Source organism: Phyllostomus hastatus, unplaced genomic scaffold (genome assembly GCF_019186645.2).
Source record: "Phyllostomus hastatus isolate PE091 unplaced genomic scaffold, TTU_PhHast_1.1 phas_scaffold_1066, whole genome shotgun sequence".
In the NCBI taxonomy this organism is placed as follows: domain Eukaryota; kingdom Metazoa; phylum Chordata; class Mammalia; order Chiroptera; family Phyllostomidae; genus Phyllostomus; species Phyllostomus hastatus.
The window spans coordinates 29,070,075-29,087,612 of NW_025334004.1; the positions used below are offsets into that span (position 1 = coordinate 29,070,075).

The 17,538-nt window shown below is 59.6% G+C and overlaps 1 protein-coding gene across 1 annotated transcript in view; it reads left to right on the forward strand.

The window, feature by feature from the left end:
- Positions 1 to 5,356: 5,356 nt before the first annotated feature.
- The window catches only part of BTBD16 (BTB domain containing 16), a 35,836-nt gene continuing 23,654 nt past the window's right edge, over positions 5,357 to 17,538 (forward strand). The window contains exons 1-6 of the mRNA XM_045854526.1: positions 5,357 to 5,409; positions 9,095 to 9,174; positions 11,057 to 11,191; positions 14,435 to 14,524; positions 16,069 to 16,183; positions 16,977 to 17,046. Of these exons, the coding sequence (XP_045710482.1) occupies positions 5,357 to 5,409; positions 9,095 to 9,174; positions 11,057 to 11,191; positions 14,435 to 14,524; positions 16,069 to 16,183; positions 16,977 to 17,046 (543 nt within the window). The remainder of the gene's footprint in view (positions 5,410 to 9,094; positions 9,175 to 11,056; positions 11,192 to 14,434; positions 14,525 to 16,068; positions 16,184 to 16,976; positions 17,047 to 17,538) is intronic.

Here is a 17,538-nt window from a genome sequence, read left to right on the forward strand (position 1 = left end):
CAGGGGGTCGTTCGCCGCCAAGGCCGGTCCTGATGTCAGCTGCGGCGTCTGGCTGCTCTCCTGGACCAGGAGCTGAAACACGACGAGGCCTCGACGTCATATCCAGGGTTTAACGCTTAAGGGAGTGGCCCTGCCAGGGCTCGTGGGGGAGTCTGTGCGGCTCTTCTCCGCCCCCCTTGTTCCTCCTCTGAGGGGGTCCTCTGCGTGGCTGGCGACGGGCCAGGGGAGGAGCGGTCAGGGGAGGGTCCGAACCGCAAGACCAGGGAGGTCAGGGTGTGTCCGGGGTGCCGGAGCTGGCCTGTGCCAGACAGAACCGGAGTCGAGGCCGGGTGCATTTTCAGAGTACCCCACGGCCTCTCCAACGTGTGACTGGTCAGAGTGGGGCTGGACTGGGCAGCTGGGTAAGGCGGTGAGCCCCTCGTCCCCGGAGCATTCAGGAAGGTGGATGTCCCACCGGGATCCCCCTGTAACCGTGGCGCGGGAGACTCTGGTACCAGGGGGTTCTAGCTGAGAGCCTGCCCATGCGGTTTGGTGTCTGAGCCCCCGAAGGCCTTTGCTCCCGGACTTCCGGCCTATCTGGCCGGAAATGACCCCTGTGGCCCTGGGTCACAGCAGCTCCCCGAACCCAGGGCACCGCCAGGAAAGGGCTTTGAGGGAAAGTGCCGGGGTCATCTCTGTTCACTTGTACTTGTTGTCTTTGACTTTGGCTAATAGCTCAGCCCCCAAAGCTCCATAGGGGATGCATGTTGGAAGGCTTTGGGGTGGGCTGAATGTCCTAGGTCCCTGAGCTCGGATCCCTAGGGAGTGACCACCCAGCCCAGGCCCGGCAGGGGTCTTGCTTAGGAACCGCAGGGAGCCTGGCACTCCGTGGACTTCCCTAGAGTGGCCACTAGAGAGCGCCCAAGGCCTGCTCTGAGCTGTGCCTCGGAAGTAAGTACCTGAGGGATCCCAGCTGGTCCGGGACAGGGTATTTCAAACCCATTCAATGAAATCTCACATGGGGCCCTGCATTCCGGGGGCAGGGAGCTGGGGGAGCTGGGGCGGAGCAACAAAAAAGGAGTGAATCTGTCCGTTTGTGCAAAGACATCTGCTGAGATGTGACCTCGGCCCACACAGAGACGCACACCCGTGCAAGTGTGAGCACGTGGGCACTGTGCACCCTCACACACAGGCAGTGCTCATCCCTGTGCAAAAGCAGAGCACAGAGTGGCGAGGGATGGGCACACCCAGTTCTCCACGCGTCCAGAGCCGTGTGTGGAACCCTTCCTAAGGGCCGGGTTTGGTGGCTGGGCCCCGTGGGGACACCCCACGGCCACCACCTGCTCTGCAAAGCAGAATGCGGGTGTCAGGAGAGTAGAACCCCAGATCTGAGGGGCCGAGGGGCCTCCCAGTGACAGAGGGCTTCTGTTTCCAGGAGGCGATTGCAGGTGGGCAGAGCAGCTGTTTCACTGTGTAACTTACGGGGGAGGCTGCAGGGGAAGGGGCTGGAGGGAGCTGTGCCGACCCCTGGCTCCTGTTACTGTGGCTGGGATTGCGGGGAGCCCTGGGTGGGGGACCCTGGGCGCCCCTGGACTGAGTTCCCCAGGAGTAACAGATGCGGCCCCCTTGTCTCCCCCCAGCCCAGGGTCCCGGCTTTGCAGACCCAGCTGCTGGGGACGCTGGGGGAATCCTGCCCGGTGCCCAGAGGGGAGGCTCTGGGTCTTGTCCCTGACTCTGAGGCGGTCCTTAGTTCCTGGGGACAGCAGATTGAAAACCGTCTATCGATGCAATCAATCGGCAGGCATCGCTTTCCACAGTGCGAAACTCTCCAGTTTTTATGTAAATGTTTCCGTCAAACCGCTGCTGGACCCCAAAGGCAGAAACAGAGCGCCCAGAACGCCGAGGCTGGGAGGGGCCTGAGGGCCTCTGAGTCCAGCGACTTTCAACCGGGGGCGCCACGAGAATTTTTAACACACACAACACCTGAGTATTCAGTCAGGGGCACTGACCTCTTTTCCCTCAGATGGTCGGATCGGCAAAATGTGTCATCTGCTTTTCGGTGCGCCGCAGAATTTGAGTAATTATGCGTGCTGTGGGATGAAAAAGGCTGAAAATCGCTGTTCCAGGTCAAGCTTCTCATATCACAGAGGAGGCCTGAGGATTAGGGGGCCGGTGCTCACTGTGGCCGTGTTCCAGAATCTTCCACGTCACCCCACTGCTATAAGGGCACTTGGCATGGCAGGAAACAGGGCAGGGGCGACCCTGCTCCTCTAAGGAGAAAGGCTGAGGAGGAAGTGCCTGGAGCCCCAGTGGTTGTCTCTGCTGCCCAGCCCCCGGCCCCCAGCCCCCAGCCCCCAGCCCCAGCCTCGCTGAAAGCAGGCCTGGAACAGGAAACGCTCGGAACCTTCCCTGACGTTGCCACGGCGCCCACAGCAACCCCAGGAAACCAAAGGCAAGCCCCCCTGCCAACGCACCCTGGCCCAGAAAGGGAACCCGTGAGCCCCAGATGTCGCGAGCGCGCTGAAGACTCAGCCCCAGAAGGGGCCCAGCGACCTGTAACTCGGGGACAAACATGCAATGAGAGCGCCTCTGCCGGCCCGGCGTCTCCTGTGAAGGCTCGCAGAGGGTGGGCGAGCAGGCTTCGTAGTAAGTGTGGCTGGCTGTCTCGATCCACTCGAGAAGACTTTGCTTCCAGAGTGGTGCTGTTGGGACCTGGCGGGGAGGGGCTTCGGGGGTCCAGGCTGGGAGGCAGAGTGTCTGGGGCCCGCGCAAGTAGCACATCACGTGGTCAGCCTGCTTACGGCCATCTTCTGGTCCCCGTCCCCGGGGGGAGGGTGAGGACTCGCGTCATCGGAGCCCCTCCCCCGAGCGGCGGCAGAGGGCTCTCGGTCTCCTGGTGCCCTTTTAAAACACTAGATGTTCTCTTGATTTGATAAATAATAACCACCCCTCGAGGCTTTACTCACTGTTACTTTTATGGCCGAATATAGATTCTTTGGGCCAATTTCCTCTGTAACAACCCAAAGAGACCCTTTGGGAATTTTGGGAAAACGTAAACTTTCCCTCTTTGCTTTCCACATGCTTCTCCGAGCCCCCCCCCCCGACCCACCTCCGGGTGGTCCCCACTGTTGTTCCCGAGAATGTCAAATCGAGGAAGTACTGGGCTGGCCAAAAAGTCCATGCGGGGTTTTTTTTTTCCTGTAAAATAAGACACATTTTTCATTTTCACCAGTAACTCGATTGATTTGGGTATTTTGAGGATGTCGGGTGCCTCCCACAAGGTATAACATTGACTGTTCTCGATTAATGCCTCGATTTGATCACGATCAACTTCAGTTGGTCTGCCCAACCATGGAGCGTTATCATCCACGAGAAACCTCCAGCACGAAACTTCACAAGCCACTTTTGACACGTTCAATCTGTCACAGCACCTTCTCCATATGTTGCACAAAATTTTTTTTTGCATTTCATTGTGTTTTTAACTTTCTTGAAATAATAACGCAGAATGCTCCAAAAAACGTTGCCTATTTTCTTTCATCTTCCATATTAAAATGGCTACACAAAAATTCACCAATTTTGGTAAGTCTTTTTTTAAATGCACACTGATACGACAGCTGTCACAATACAGTCTAACACAATCGTTTGGAATGAAGTCAAAGACCACTAAGCACTACTAGAGCCACCGTACGGAAAAAACCAAACGAACTTTTTGGCCAGCCCAATAGCTCAGCTTCCCCGGAGGCAGGCACCGGTGAGGAGCCGAAGCTCATGGTTACACGCGTGTCTCCCCGTGCCCACGAGGGGTGGGTCCCGCCTGCGGGGAAGAGGGTGTCAGGGAGCCAGTGTCGTTGTTCACACCTCACACTCTGTCGAGGTTCGGACTCCACGGTTTTCAACCACCCACCGTATCCCAGGCATAACACTAAGGCATAGTTCCCGAACTTAATTTTATTTTACCGTTTTCACATCGCCACCAGCACCATCGTCATCCTCATCCTCGAGATCACGGTCATCATTCCCGTTTGACATGTGAGGACCGGGGGGGCTCGGGAGGTTAAATGGCTCGCCCAGTGTCACACCGCCAGTCAGTCAGGTGCAATGACGAGATTCGAACCCAGATTTTCCCTTTTGTGGCACCTGCTCTGCCCGCCCTGCTGCCGGCACCTGCGGTGGCTTGGGACCAGTCGCACCCATGCCTGTGGGTCCCCGCACCGTGCACTTTTTCAGGCCAGGTTTCCTTGAGCCCCCGCGTCTGAGGTCTACATCCACGCCACGTACTCTTCTGCTCCCTAAAGGAAGCGGCTGACAAAAGTGTCTATAAGTAGAAGCCCCTGCCCAGGGACCCCGCTGTTCCGCTCCTGGGTGCGTGCACGAAGGAATTGCGGGCAGGTGTACCAGCAGAAACGGGGACACAAAAGCCCAGAGCAGCATTGCACACAGTAGCCAAACGCTGGAGAGAGCCCGAGTGTCCACCTCCAACGAAAGGCTAGGGAACAGGTGGCCCACCCACACGGTGGAATATTACTCTGCCATAAAAAGGAAGGAAATTTCGACCCACGCTACAGCATGCATGAAACAGGAAAACACTGTTGCTAAGTGAAAGAAGCCACATATAGAAGCCCGCACACCGTAAGACAGCATTTACATAAAACTCCCAGAACAGCAAACCCACGGAGGCGGGGGCCGATGAGCCGTTCCCAGGGGCTGGGCGCGGGGAGTTGGCCGACGAGGCTTCCTTCTGGGGCCATGAAAATGTCCTGAACTGGATCGCGGTGACGGCTGTGCAGCGTCGTCACGTACTACATGCCACTCAGTCCACACTGTAGAATGCACAAAAGGGTGAATTGGATACTTTGTGTGTTGTACCACAAATCAAAAACAAAACCAGTTGCCACACAGGCTCTCCCCAGTTTGGTATCTCCGAGTCACCCTTTAGGGTGAGGACGTAGAGAGCAGTTTCTGGAAGCCTAACCGTGTTCCTGCTGGTGGGCTCTTCAGGGTTACGGGCAGAGATATGACCTCTACCCGCCCCCCCCCGCCACCCCCCTGAGACAGGCTGCCTTGGGCACCTCCCGGCCTTGACCCAACTTCCGAATGGCTTTGTAGTTTGCACTTGGCTGTGTGCTGAATGCATTGGCCTGGAGAAGGTGGCTCGGGAGAAACGCTGGCCATGGCTGAACACTAACCAGCATTTAAAACTTGTCTTGGTTCTCTTTCTACGCGACTACTTGGAAGGTCTGGCGTTTATGTGAGGTTAAGAAAGGATTTTCTCTCTGTGTTTCCCAAAAAGCACAGTGCTCTGCTGGAACGCCAGACAGTTGGCTCACAGACCGGTGGGCTGTCTCCGGGGGGCCCTTCTCCGGGGACCATCTCCCCGATGAGCAGCTCCACGGGCACGGAACCTGACGAGACCCTGAAGGACCCGGGCAGGTAGGGAGATCGAAGGCCCACAGAGGGGGTGCCCCGGTGCGACGAACCCCACTTCTGGGCAGTGCCCATGGTTGGGCGTACGGGCTGTCACGAGGCGCATTGGTAGGGAGGGACAGGGTCCGCGTGACACTTCCTCTGGGAATGCCTGCAGTGGCGATGGACGTGCAGAGAGACTGACCACTGTTTTCCTAGCCTTTCCTTTGCATTGGGAACCTGGGACCCTAACAGGATCGTTCTAAGTTTAGCGACTCATTTGTTGACGAACAAGACTTAGCTCGTCCTGACCCTGAGCCTGAACCCTCTCACGAGTCTGCATCTCTGCCCAGTCCATGATGGGCTTCCCGTGGGAAGCTTCCCCTGCCCCGTCCACTCCCAGGGGATTCTGAGCAGTAGGGTTAGAGAGCACCGCTTCTTCGTGCTGTGAGTTCTTTGTCGCCCCTCCTGGGGACACAGAGCTGGACCCCATTGCAGAAGGGACACTTTGCTTCTCTGGTGCTTTAGACCTGCCTCGGCCCACTGCCCTCCCGGGCTGGCAGCGCCTGCCGTCCGAGCACACGGCCAGACCTGCCTGCGCCTGGCCGGCGCCTCGGGCAGCGCCATCACAGAGAGCTGCTTGCCCGTGTCGGCTGAGCAAGGACTGAATCCTCCCTTCCTGCACCTGCTGGCCAGTCCTGCTGCGGTGCCCCCCGCCCCGCAGGTGACGCTCGTACACACGTTTGAACAAATCAACATCCGCCTGCTTTTTTTTTTTAATTCTCTGCTGACCCCACCTTACAAAAACCAAGTCCTATTGAGAGTTGCTGGTTTTGCACTGACTGTTGCTAGCCTTCAACTACCTTGAATTTATCTTGTGTTCTGTTTGATTAGAGCCTTGAAAATGCCTTAGGGTTCTGCCAAAGCTCATTGCACTCCTTCGGGCCGGGGCCGGGCTGGAGAGCAGGCGTGGGCTGGGCCTGGGAGTGTAGGCAAGCCGGCGAGGCTGGCGGGGAAGCAGGAGCGGAGTTCTCCAGGACACGGTCTGTGGGATCCCGGAGCTGAGCTGGCGGTGCGGTGGGGGGGGCGGCCTGAGAGATGCGGCCCAGCCACCTGAGGACGACGGCCACTGTGCTGGGCTTTAGGACTCGTAAAAGCAGTCTGTCGGACAGCGTTAGAATTCCTTCCCCTCCATGAACCAGCTCTGTGACCTCTAGCCAGTGGCTTAACCTCTCTGAGCCTCAGTTCTGTCATCTGTGAAGTGGTGTTAACGGCATCTCTCTTGAAGAGTTATCTGGACGATGAAATGAGACAGTGCGCTGAAAATGCCCAGTGCTGTTCCCAGGAAGGAGCAGATGCTCAGTACACAGAGCTGCTACCTTTCTGGCCTGAGCGGGGGGTGGGTTTAGTTACTGGCCCTGGTGGCGTCTTCCTGGGGTGCCAGCCAACAGCCCCAGATTTCACTTTGCCTCTCAGCACCGTGCCCAGTTCAAAGCACCTTGGCTGCCGCACGACACACCTGCCTCTCTGCTCGGTGACACTGGAGGCTGGCTGTCGAGGGCACCCTGAGCAGGCCGGTCCCTCGTGTCTGGTGGTCAGCTGACCCAGGCTCAGCGCAGCGGGCCGTTCGTGAACTTGTCCTGACATGAACTAGCCTGGACATGAACTTGTCCTGGCAATGGCAATGGCAGAGGGCAGTAGGGCAAGACCGGCTGCCATGGCACACCCCTCACTTCCCACTGGCCAAAGCAAACTCACACGGCCCAACTCCAAGTCCAGGGTCAGGAGGTCAAAGTGCAGCCTCGCAGGTACCAAGCCAGAAGCCCCCGGGGATGGTTGCTGAGGGCAGTCTGGATGCAACAACACATAGAGTTTCCCATTTCCCGCCTCGCTTCCCACCGCCGCGGGTCGTGGCTGGGCGGAGCGAGCCCCAGCCCGACAGCACGTTCCAGGATGCCCAGGCGCCGCTTCACCCCGGGCCACTGAGTCTCAGGCGGCGGGCAGGACCTGTCACAGGTGCCATCTAGTCCATGAACTGTCCCCTTGCCCCTAAAATGACCCCTGCCCTCAGACCTGGTATACCTGGGCGGGCAGCCGTGACACCGGCCAGTGTTACTGCTTCTGTTGTCTGGAACCTCCCAGCTCCACCGATGACACCGATGTCTGCGAGGGCCGCTGAGCTCATGGGCATCTCCCCATCGTTTCTTCCAAAGCCCATTGCTCCATTTCGAGATCACCGTCTGAACTCCTGACCTCGGCCAGCTCTTCCCAGACGTGCGACCCGCGCCGGTGAGGGGGGTCATGCTGGCTCGGGGGCCGGGTCCACCGCCGCTGCTGGGTAAACAGGGCCGGCTCTCACCGCCTTCCGGAGGCTGAGTCACCGGGAGCCGCCGCTCCCCTGGGAAAGGGCAGCCGGTGGCCGAGCTCACTCCGGACGCAGGTGCCCGCCCCCACGCCCCCCCACCGCGCACCTGGCCCTTGAGGCTCCTGCGGTCGCTGAGAACAGCACGGCGAAGGTGACGCTGACGAGATGTGGTCACCGAGTGTCACTTGGCTGGTCGGCTTCCCTGGGATGACTGTCTTCGAGCTGTGATTGTGTGACTCAGACTTTGTTTCATGTCCTTGCTCAGCAGGCTGGATGTAGTGCTTATGGAAAATCATCTTATGTTTGCAAATCACTCAGTCACCGCCCGGGCCCTCACCGAGCGCTCGCACGAGGGCTGCGCGGGGGTGACAGCAGTGAATAAACGCTGACTCTGTCTGTGTGGGAGGCAGAGCCCGGGTAGGGGGGTGCATGAGTAAGAAGGCCACCCCAGGACGCTGCGGAAGGAGGATGGGGGGGGGGGGGGGTTGTGCCAGATGGGCAGCAGGGGAGGGCCACGAGCCCCACCTCTCCAGACAAAGCAACAAGGGCGGAGGCGCAGGGACAGCAGGAGCTCCTTAGCCAGGCTGAAGAGCGCTGTGGGGGAGGGGGAGACAGCCAAGACCAGAGGGGTCTTCCAGACGGGCCCGGGAGATGCAGGGTGAGGGGTACATCACAGGGGAGCACGCTGGGGGCCGGAGGCCTACAGGGATGAGTGGGGAGGGGATCAGGGCTTGGACAAAGGCCATGACAATCAGGGAGGCAGGTGAATTCAAAAGGTACTATCAAATCCAGGCCAGTGCTCCGACGTGGCCACGGGCCCCTCGGCAGGTTGGTCTGGGAAACAGGAGGGGGCTGCAGGTGGTTCCTGAGACAGGCAACTGCCACGGAGGGGCAGGCGCGGGTTCAGGGTAGAGGCCACGGTCAGGTTTTGGACACCTGGAGATAGAGGGGAGCACGCTGCCCCTCAGCAGAAGTGTTTGTGAGTTGACGTCAAGGAATGCCCAGAGCCTTCTCTGCCTTACTCTGGCAGATACTTATGGAGCACCTACTGTGTGCCAGGCATTGTCTGAGTCAGACACTCCTCAAAACAGGGGTTCCTTGGGCAGCCCCGCGGAGCGTCACATACCTCCCACTAAGGCCCGCCCGCACACGAAGCAGGGGACCTCGGGTCCCAGGCAGACAGGGTTTGCAGTTGACCTGACCAGCGACAACGGGCGACCCGAGGAAAGTCCCCCGAAGGGCACGACACGGACAGACGACCGAGTGGCCGCTGCAGCGACCCAGGGGGCGGCTGGAGGAAAACACCAGCGGTAACGCCAGCACCTTTTGTTCGTGTTTTTCCCTGAGGTTATGCACACCGAAAGCTCAGAACAAGCTCTCTAAGAATTTGAAGGACAAGGACAAGGCCATCCCCAGCAGGGACACAGGTGAGTCCTCGTCACCAGGGGACTCGGTCAGGACGGTGCGGCCCTCGGGGCACTTTGCGGTCCCCGTGGAAGGAAACAAGGCCAGAGGTCATGTCACTCGTCCGTAAGTTGCGGTTCCTGCCCCCTGCCCAGAGTGCAGCATGTCCCAGGGGCCCGTACACATGTGTCAAACGTGTGACGTGTGAAGCCGAGCTGGACAAACACGGTTTCCCGTGCCTGCGGTCACCGGAAAGACGGGTGTGCCGATGGGAACAACTAGGCGTTGAGTCGGAAGGCCGGACAGGGTCCTGGCGAGCGAGGGGCTTCTGTTTTCTGTCCTTTCCCGCTCTGGCCAGTCGTGACTGGGACGTCGCTTCTGCACTTGTCCAGGAGGACTTTCCTGAGTTAAAACCAAGAACCGGACTAGGTCGGTCCAGCGGGGAAAAGGCCCGTTGAGCCTCGCAGGAAACCTGGACAGGTCAGCTCCTTAAGGAGCTCTTTCGGATAAGCCCGGTCCCAGGGTGTGGCTGCCGGGGCCAGAGCCCGCCTCCCTCCCGGGAGGGGCTGAGTCTGACCCGCTTGGGGACTCTGGTTGACCGGGACCCGAGAAGTAGTCTGAGACCGTGTCTGTGATAACGGCCACACACTTGTCGTCCTGAAAGGGGACGTGGACGTCCAGGGAAGGGGCACCCTTTATCTGCAACTCTGCTCCTGCCTAAAGCACACCTACAGGGTGGGATTCTTTTCACCCGGCAAAGCGGGACCTTCCCCTGCAGCGATCCAAGGCTTGAGGCACAAACCCAGGTTCTAAACCCCAGCACCAAACACGCTCACAGACCTGGTGAATGACAGGTATAACGCCAACCGAAGATGAAACAGGTACCCAGGGTCATGCAGTCAAAACCACGGCGAGGCCAAGAAATAAGTCGGTGTGGGGCTAGCAGCTCTCCGGTCCTGTCCGGTGTTGAGATTTAGGGTTTTGGGGGTTCCATCTGAGCACCACCCGCTGTCTGCATCTCTGTGCTAACAGGTCCGTCCTGCTGAGCCCTCTTACCTACAGCTTCTTATGCCTCACCTGGCCTGGCGTCCTTGCACCCTCCACCTGCCCTGTCAAAGTCTCTACCCCTTTAATCGTCTGCACTGCCCACAGGGGAGACTCCCCCCTTACAGTCTGTGACCTGCCTTTCTGAGGGCCCCTGTTCCTTTGAGGAAAGTGAGGCCATGTGAGCTCTGCCCCCTGGTGACGGGGCTTTTACTGTACTGCATGCCCTTGGCTGTTGCCTTTCAGGTGAGTCATAATTAGCCACCAACAGCTTACTCTCCGTAGTTTTCCACAGGACACTGGGAGCCAATTTTTGTCACCCAGGGACAGGAGGTAATATCTGGGGACATTTTGGTTGTCACCCCAGTGGCACCCGGTGGGTAGAGTCTGGGGGTGCTGCTAAGCATCCTTCAGTGCCCAGGACAGCCCCACCACAGAGAGTTGGCTGGCCCCAAACATGAGCAGAGCCCAGGCAGAGAAACTGTAATGGGGGGAGGGCACGGTGAGGCCCCCCAAAGTGTCCCAGCCAACATCCATGTCCCATGAAGCCTTTTCCAGTTCCCCACGTTGGAGGTCAGCCCGTGACCCTCTGAAGTCCTGCAGCTGTTGGTGGGCTGCCCTCTTGGATGGTTATTACTTCCTGTGCCACCTCGTGAGCCTGCCTGTCCTATCCCCCCGGGGAGGCAGTAAGCTCCCCGGGGTCCTGACTGTCGACTTCGCCACTTGGTGCCTGAAAGCGAAGGCACCGCCCCCTCGTCTGCTGGGCGCCGTGGTTGGGCGGAGGAGCGCGTGGCGGGACTGGCGGCCTCTCCGGGTTGCTGCGTGACGAATGGTTTGCTCAGCGCTGTGCTCTCTCCGCAGTTGTGACGCTCGAATGCCTGGGCTTCAAATGGGAGCTGCACCCGCCGCAGCTGTTCCAGTCTGAGACCTTGAGCAAGCTCTACGTCGCGGCCCTGAAAGGGAGCTCCGTGAGGGAAACGGAGCAGCTCCTGCCAGGTGCGATCTGGCCGCGCCGCCTGGAGGGAGGGACTCTGGCCTGGCCCTGGGTTGTCCGGCTGCTCTGGGGCCGTGGTCGCCCTGGCGGCAGTCAGAGCCCGGCCCGTGGTGTGGCCTCATCACGGATCTAACCTCGGTGTCCCCATCTGTAGAGTGGGGGTTCCTGCTGTGGTGCAGGAAAGACGAGAAGGGGTTAGCACTGTGAAGGTCTAGGACAATGCCAGGTCCGTGGTGAGCACTCAGTAACGTCTGCTGTTGTTCTCCGAAAAGCCAGTCCTGCCGGGCCAGCGAGGGCAGGGTCTCCAGCTTCTCCCCCGAGGAGGGTGCTCTGAGGGGCTTTCTGGAAGGGGGGCACCGTTCTGACGCCTGGGGTTTGCTCGGCCCCAAGTGTTAAGGCCAGAGGTTTGCACGTGTACACGGGTTTTACTTTGCCTTTGCTCTCCCTTCTCTTTTCTTAACTCCGCCTCGTTCCAAAAACTATTTAGGTCACTTCTGTCTGTCGTTTTCTCCTCCATTAATCCTAATAATCCCCAGCCTCCCCTTCTGGGAGCCTTGCCCAGGTCTCTGGGCAATGGAGGTGGCGTCACTGCAGGACGATGCGTAAGCAAAAAAGGTGCCGCAGAAAAAAAAAGGCAGGGCCGCTAGCGCCAGCCAGTGCGCCAGCCAGATAGGGATCACGTTTCCAGGGCGTGACAGCGGAGTCCTGTTAGTCGGGAGCCGGACAGGCTGCTGGAGCCCCCTGTCACGGGCCTGCCTGGAGCCTGGACAGGAGCCCCAGCTGCCTGCTGGAACCCCCCAGGCCACAGACTTGAGACTCAGCCCTCCCCTGCCCCCTGGGAGCTGCTTGGGCTGCGCCAGTCCCCACACTTGCGCTCACTCGGGGGCCTCTTCGCCCTTCTAAGCCTTTGTCCCAGAGTCTTCAGGAGCGGGATGGAGCCCTTCCCTCCGCGTCCCCAGGGCCCAGGTCAGAGCTCCTGCGAGGCAGCCCATGAACGGTCACGGAGACCCAGACAGCGAGCACATTGGAAAGCAGGCAGTTTGGGAAGGAAACACGGAGGCACTAACAGTGGGATCTTGAACGTGTCCGGGCGACCTCACTTAAAAGATGAAACCTGGTCCCACGAAGGCAGTCTCCCTAACCAGACCCCTGCTCCAGGCTGGACCTGACTGAGGACGCTGGGGCGGCCGCAGAGACGGGGCCCAGTGCCAGAACTGTCACGACTTTCCAGGGCTCCCCTCCCTGCACCTCCCCCCCACCCCCGCACCTGGCCACGGCACCAGCCACGGCACCAGCCACGGCACCACGCCCAGGATTCAAATCTCCATGGCTCTCAGCGGGGACCATCACAGTCTTCATGTGCCTTTATTTTATTAGTATTGTTTTTAAAATCCTCACCCAAGGGTTTTAGAGAGAGGGGAAGGGAGGGGGAGACAGGAGAGAAACATTGGCATGAGAAACATGGATCGGTTGCCTCTCACACACCCCAACGGGGAAACGAACCCGCAGCCTTGGCCCGTGCCCTGACTGGGAATTGACCCGGTGACCTTTAGGCGTATGGGATGACGCGGCAACCAGCTGAGCCAACCCGCGGGGGAGCCTTTGCCTGCTTTTGAGATCGGAACGTATCTCACCGTGATGGTTGCGTGCGAATCTCGCGGTTTTTGCTCCTGGGTCCTGCGGACCTTGTGTGTGTTGCTGGCCTGGGTTGAGCGGCGGGGACGTCTGGAACCTGGCCCAGCTGTAATGCACCTTCCTCCTTTCACCGCTGCCGAGTGCCGAACTCACGCCAGGCACTGCGCTAGGAACTTGGCCACCCACGGTGATGGCGAAGCGTGATAAATACTAGCACAAGGCTGAGATACTAACCACCTGAGGCCCTGAGGGCCTACTATGTGTCAGATACTCAGTGTATCACCTCATTTCCCGGCCCGGAGGGGAGTGACTGAGAGACGGAGCCTGAGGGTCGGGGGCGGCTGCGGAAACCCAGGAGAGGAGAGGGCCCCGGAGCCGGGAGCCAGGCCCAGCACTTAGTAGGCGCTCAGCAAGAGTTGGCTGAGCTAGAGCGCGGCACGAACGTGGCGAGGGAAGGCGGGGCGGCCTTGCTGCCTGAGGACAATGGCTCTGTGTTTCCTTTTCCTTTCTTCCACGGTCCTGGTCGTTGCAGCAGGTGGCACGCTTTTCGGCTCCTGGCTCGTGCTGTTTCTCATGACCTACAGCCTTGAGCTCCCTGGGCCGGGGGTGCTGCTGGCGGAAGCCATTCGTTCCGTGCGCCCAGCTGGCGTTGGCTGAGCGCCGGCATGCGAGGCTGTGCCGGGTCTGAGGGACGGCGTGGCGAGGAGACCACCCACTGTGCCTGCCTCACAGAGTCAGCCAGCAGGTGGTTCAAGAGCAGGTGGTGGGACAGCAGGTGGCCAGTCCAGAGGGCAAAGGAAGTCCATCTGGGGGAACGTGGGTGGGGTGCTGCCTAACATAAGGGTCGGGTGGCCGGGGAGGGAGCCCCAGGTCTGTCCTGGGGAGCTAACCTCTAGGGGGCAGGTTCGGGGCCCGGGGAGCAGGAGGCCGGTGGGAGGGCCTTAGTGCAGGGGCCTGGGCTCTGCACCAATGGCGTGGGCCCGCCCTGGGGACCTGAGAGCAGTGTATGCAGTCACTTGGTCACTCGAGTTTTAGAATGACCCCGAGTGCATGGGGTAGGCTGGCACTGAATCACACGGTCCCTTCCCTCCCTCCTGGAAGCCGTCAGTGATGGGGTTGTCTGTTTGGAGACCTGGTGGGACAAAGTTTCAAGAGCCACTGGGTGGACACCTCAGCTGTCCTTCAGCAGGTGTGAGCCAGGGGCTGGCGGCGCCCAGGGCCCTGAGGCCCCGCCCTCCCCCTCAGACTGCTAGCGGCCTGGGGGGAGAAAGCGGAGCAAAGGGGAGGGGGTGGGGGAGGGGCTAGGGATAAACACTTCGAGTGCAGTGTGAGCATTTTTCCCCAGTTCTGACACCCGTACGGGCAGCTCCCGGGAGAAACTGGAGCACAGGAGCTCTGCCCTAGTTTTGCAACTTCTCGTGACTCTTCAACTATTCCCAAATAAGCACGCATTTCACACCTGCACCCACTCAGCCAACAAGCAAACAAAAGCAAACGAAATGTAGCGAGTGACCTGCCCAGGCGGCAGGGGTCGTGCAAAGGGTGGGGGGTGCTTAAGACGGGGTCTGGACGGTCACGCCGGTGCGCCCTCGCCCCTTTTCCTTCACCAGTGCTGCCATCTAGGAAGAGCAGAAACACAGCCCTCGTCAAGAAGATGGCCATCTCCCTGAAGATCAACGACCCCCAGGTCACCAAAATCGGTAATGTGCCCCGGTCTCCCGTTCCGGAGGACGCAGCCCTCCCAGGCTTCTAAGGCAAACGCACAACACAACACCACAACACAGCAAACAAGCGCCGTGCCCGGTGCTCCCCTCTTGCAGACAGCGGGGCAGTGCCGGGGGCGGGGAGGAAGGCTGGGGCAACCTGGGGAAATGCGAGAAGGTCAGATGCTGCCAGAGAGACGGGCGCGGCCTCGGCACAGAGGCATGAGGGACGCAGAGGAGGGAGCGAGGAGCAGGCTCCTCAGCGGGCCCAGGGGAGTTGTACGTGCCCTTCGGGGCCACATGGTCCAGGGGAGCTCCCGGACCCACCTCTGAGCCGCCAGGTCCCCTCCCCAGGGGCTCCCTTTGGCTCACCCCCTTCCCATCCCACCCTGACCACTAGAAACAGACTCCTTGTTAACGTGACGTGTCACGTGCTGTCATAGATCAGGAGATCGTCCCCCGAGCCCTGGTCGGGCCAGGTGTCCTCAGAGTGCACCGGTCCACACCGCGTCCCTCTGCCCCTCGTCACAGGAGCCCGGTGCCTAGACCACGGGGTCGGCCAAAAAGTCCATGAGGTTTTTCTGTAAAATAAAAGACAGGTTTTCCACTCTCACCAGTAACTTTGTTCCTTTGGATACTTTGAGTGTGTCGGCTGTCTCCTGCTGTTGGCTTCTAGTGGGTACAGGCCAGGGGTGCTGCTAAACATCTTCCAAAGCATAAGCCAGCCCCACAGCAGAGAATTGCTTGGCCAAAAAGTCAACAGCGCCAAGAAACTTCGCAAACCACTTTTGACATGTTCGGTCAGTCACGGCAGCTTCTCCACGCACTGCACAAATCTTCTTTCGTGTTCCAGTTGTGTCTTTACCTTTCTTGAAATAATAAAGCGTAATACTCCAGAAATGTTGTGCATTTTCTTCCATCTTCAATATTGAAGTGGCCGCACAAAAATTCGCCAGTTCTGATGTTTTTAAATGCACGCCGACACGACAGCTGCGACAGTGCAGTCTCACAACATCGTTTCGCACGGAGTGAAAGACACCTCAGGGCACATAGAGCCATCGCCTGGAAAAAAACATGAGACTTTTTGGCCCACCCAATACCAAATCAGCCGGGCGCCTCCCGGAGCCTGTGAACTTGCTGAAGACCCCAGACTCCGAGGAAGGTCCGCTGTGAGTTACACGTCACTCCCGGCGCAGACTCCGGCCGCCCCCGCAGGCACACGGCACCCTGCACCTGTTCGGCCAGTCGTCTCCCTGCGAGGCCGCGGCCCCCTGCTCAGGGGAAGACCCCCCCTCCCAGGCACAGACTCTGGGGAGAGGCTCACAGGAGCAACCTTCCCGAGGGGGCTGTTTTCTTCCGCTTCACCCTCAGGCCCTCTGGGGAGGCTGGGAGCCCGGGTGGCGCCTGCGCCCTGGTCAGCGCCTCTCTGGCCGCCCAGCAAGTGGACACCGGAGCATCCGGCAGGGAGGGTGCCCGTGAGTGAGACACACATGGCGCCCAGCCCCACGCTGACGGCCCTCTCTCGGATGCTGCCTCCCCAGGCTTCGCCACGGCACTGAAGCACCTCTACCTGAGCCAGGTGGACATGAACTTGGAGGACGTGCTGGGGGTGCTGGCCTCCGCTCACATTCTGCAGTTCGGCAGCCTGTTTCAAAAGTAAGGGGATGCGGGAAGCACGTGCAGGGCCGGCCCTGGGACAGACGGGAGGGGGTCCTGCTGACCGACTTCACGGAGCATTCCTCTTCCGTGGGCCGGGGTGCCTGGGCTTTCTTTGCACAGAGAACAGCTCTGAGTCCGCAAAGGAGTCAAGTCAGACACTATCAGCTCACAGCTGGGCCGTGTCCCCAGGGACGCGCTCCTTTTAATGAATGATTCTTGCCTCACGGGAATGAAACGCAAGCAGGGGATTTCCAACCTGGGAGGTAGTTTTCAGGTGTGCAGAGTGACTTCCCAGGAGCACCCAGGCCATGCTTGTCCATGTCACTTGCGCTCCTCTTTGGCGGAAAAAGCCTCTCTCCATGTAGTCCCACGCCCAAAAACCGGTCGTTCGAAGACAAGTTGACTTTTTCCATCACTGTTAGGACTCATGCCTCCCACTCATTTCCGATCGGGCCTTGTTTTTGCCGGGTAAATAGTATGATTTTTACAAATGCTACACGTGGTCATGGCAGATATTCCAGGAGAGAGAAAAAGTCAAAGATCAGAGTCAAAATCGCCCGTCCATCCAGCTGCCCATTTGGGACCCAGCCTTTCCCCTGGGCCTTCAGATCCTGCTGGCCCACCTGGGGGTCCTCTGGCCAGACGTCCACATCTCTCCAACGAGGCCCCTTCCTCGGGGAAGGGCTGTGCCACGGTCCTGGGGTTGAATGAGACCCTCGGGGAGGTGGCGGGCAGCGGTGGGTCTGAGAGCAGCCTGGGAGCCTGGGGAACAGCGGTTCTGTCTCTGCAGGTGCGTGGCCATGATGGTCGATGGACTCAGCCCAAGCAACATCACTAACTTCTACCTGGCCGGCTGCAAGGTGAGAAGAGCCCGGACCGGGCAGGTGGCACCTAGGGCACGGCAAGGGCGCCCAGAGTCTGGGTCACCCACCAGGCCCCGCTCTGACACATACCTATCCGAAGTCACCAACTAGGGGTACCGATGTTTTCTTCCGCCAAGCGAACAATTTAGAAAAGCCATTTCATTTAGAAAAGGACATTGGAACACCGCAAGGGTAGAAAATAGTTTTGATCTTGGTGGGGGGGTTGGGGGTGATAGCCTTTTCTCACCAAAACAGCAAATGGCCTTCCAGGATACTCTTGTTGGAGGTGGGCGAGGTTTGTCCCCCTGGGCCCAGTCGGCACTGGGAGCACAGGGTGTGGCCTGACCCTCTCAGGAGGCAGAGAGCCCAGGAGGGGGGCAATATGGCCAGGGTGACACAGTGTCTCAGCGGCCGCGCCAGAGGCCTGAACTCCGGGCCTCCGATGCCAGCCTCCCACCGTGAGGCCACTTCCGCCGACACGGGCGTGTT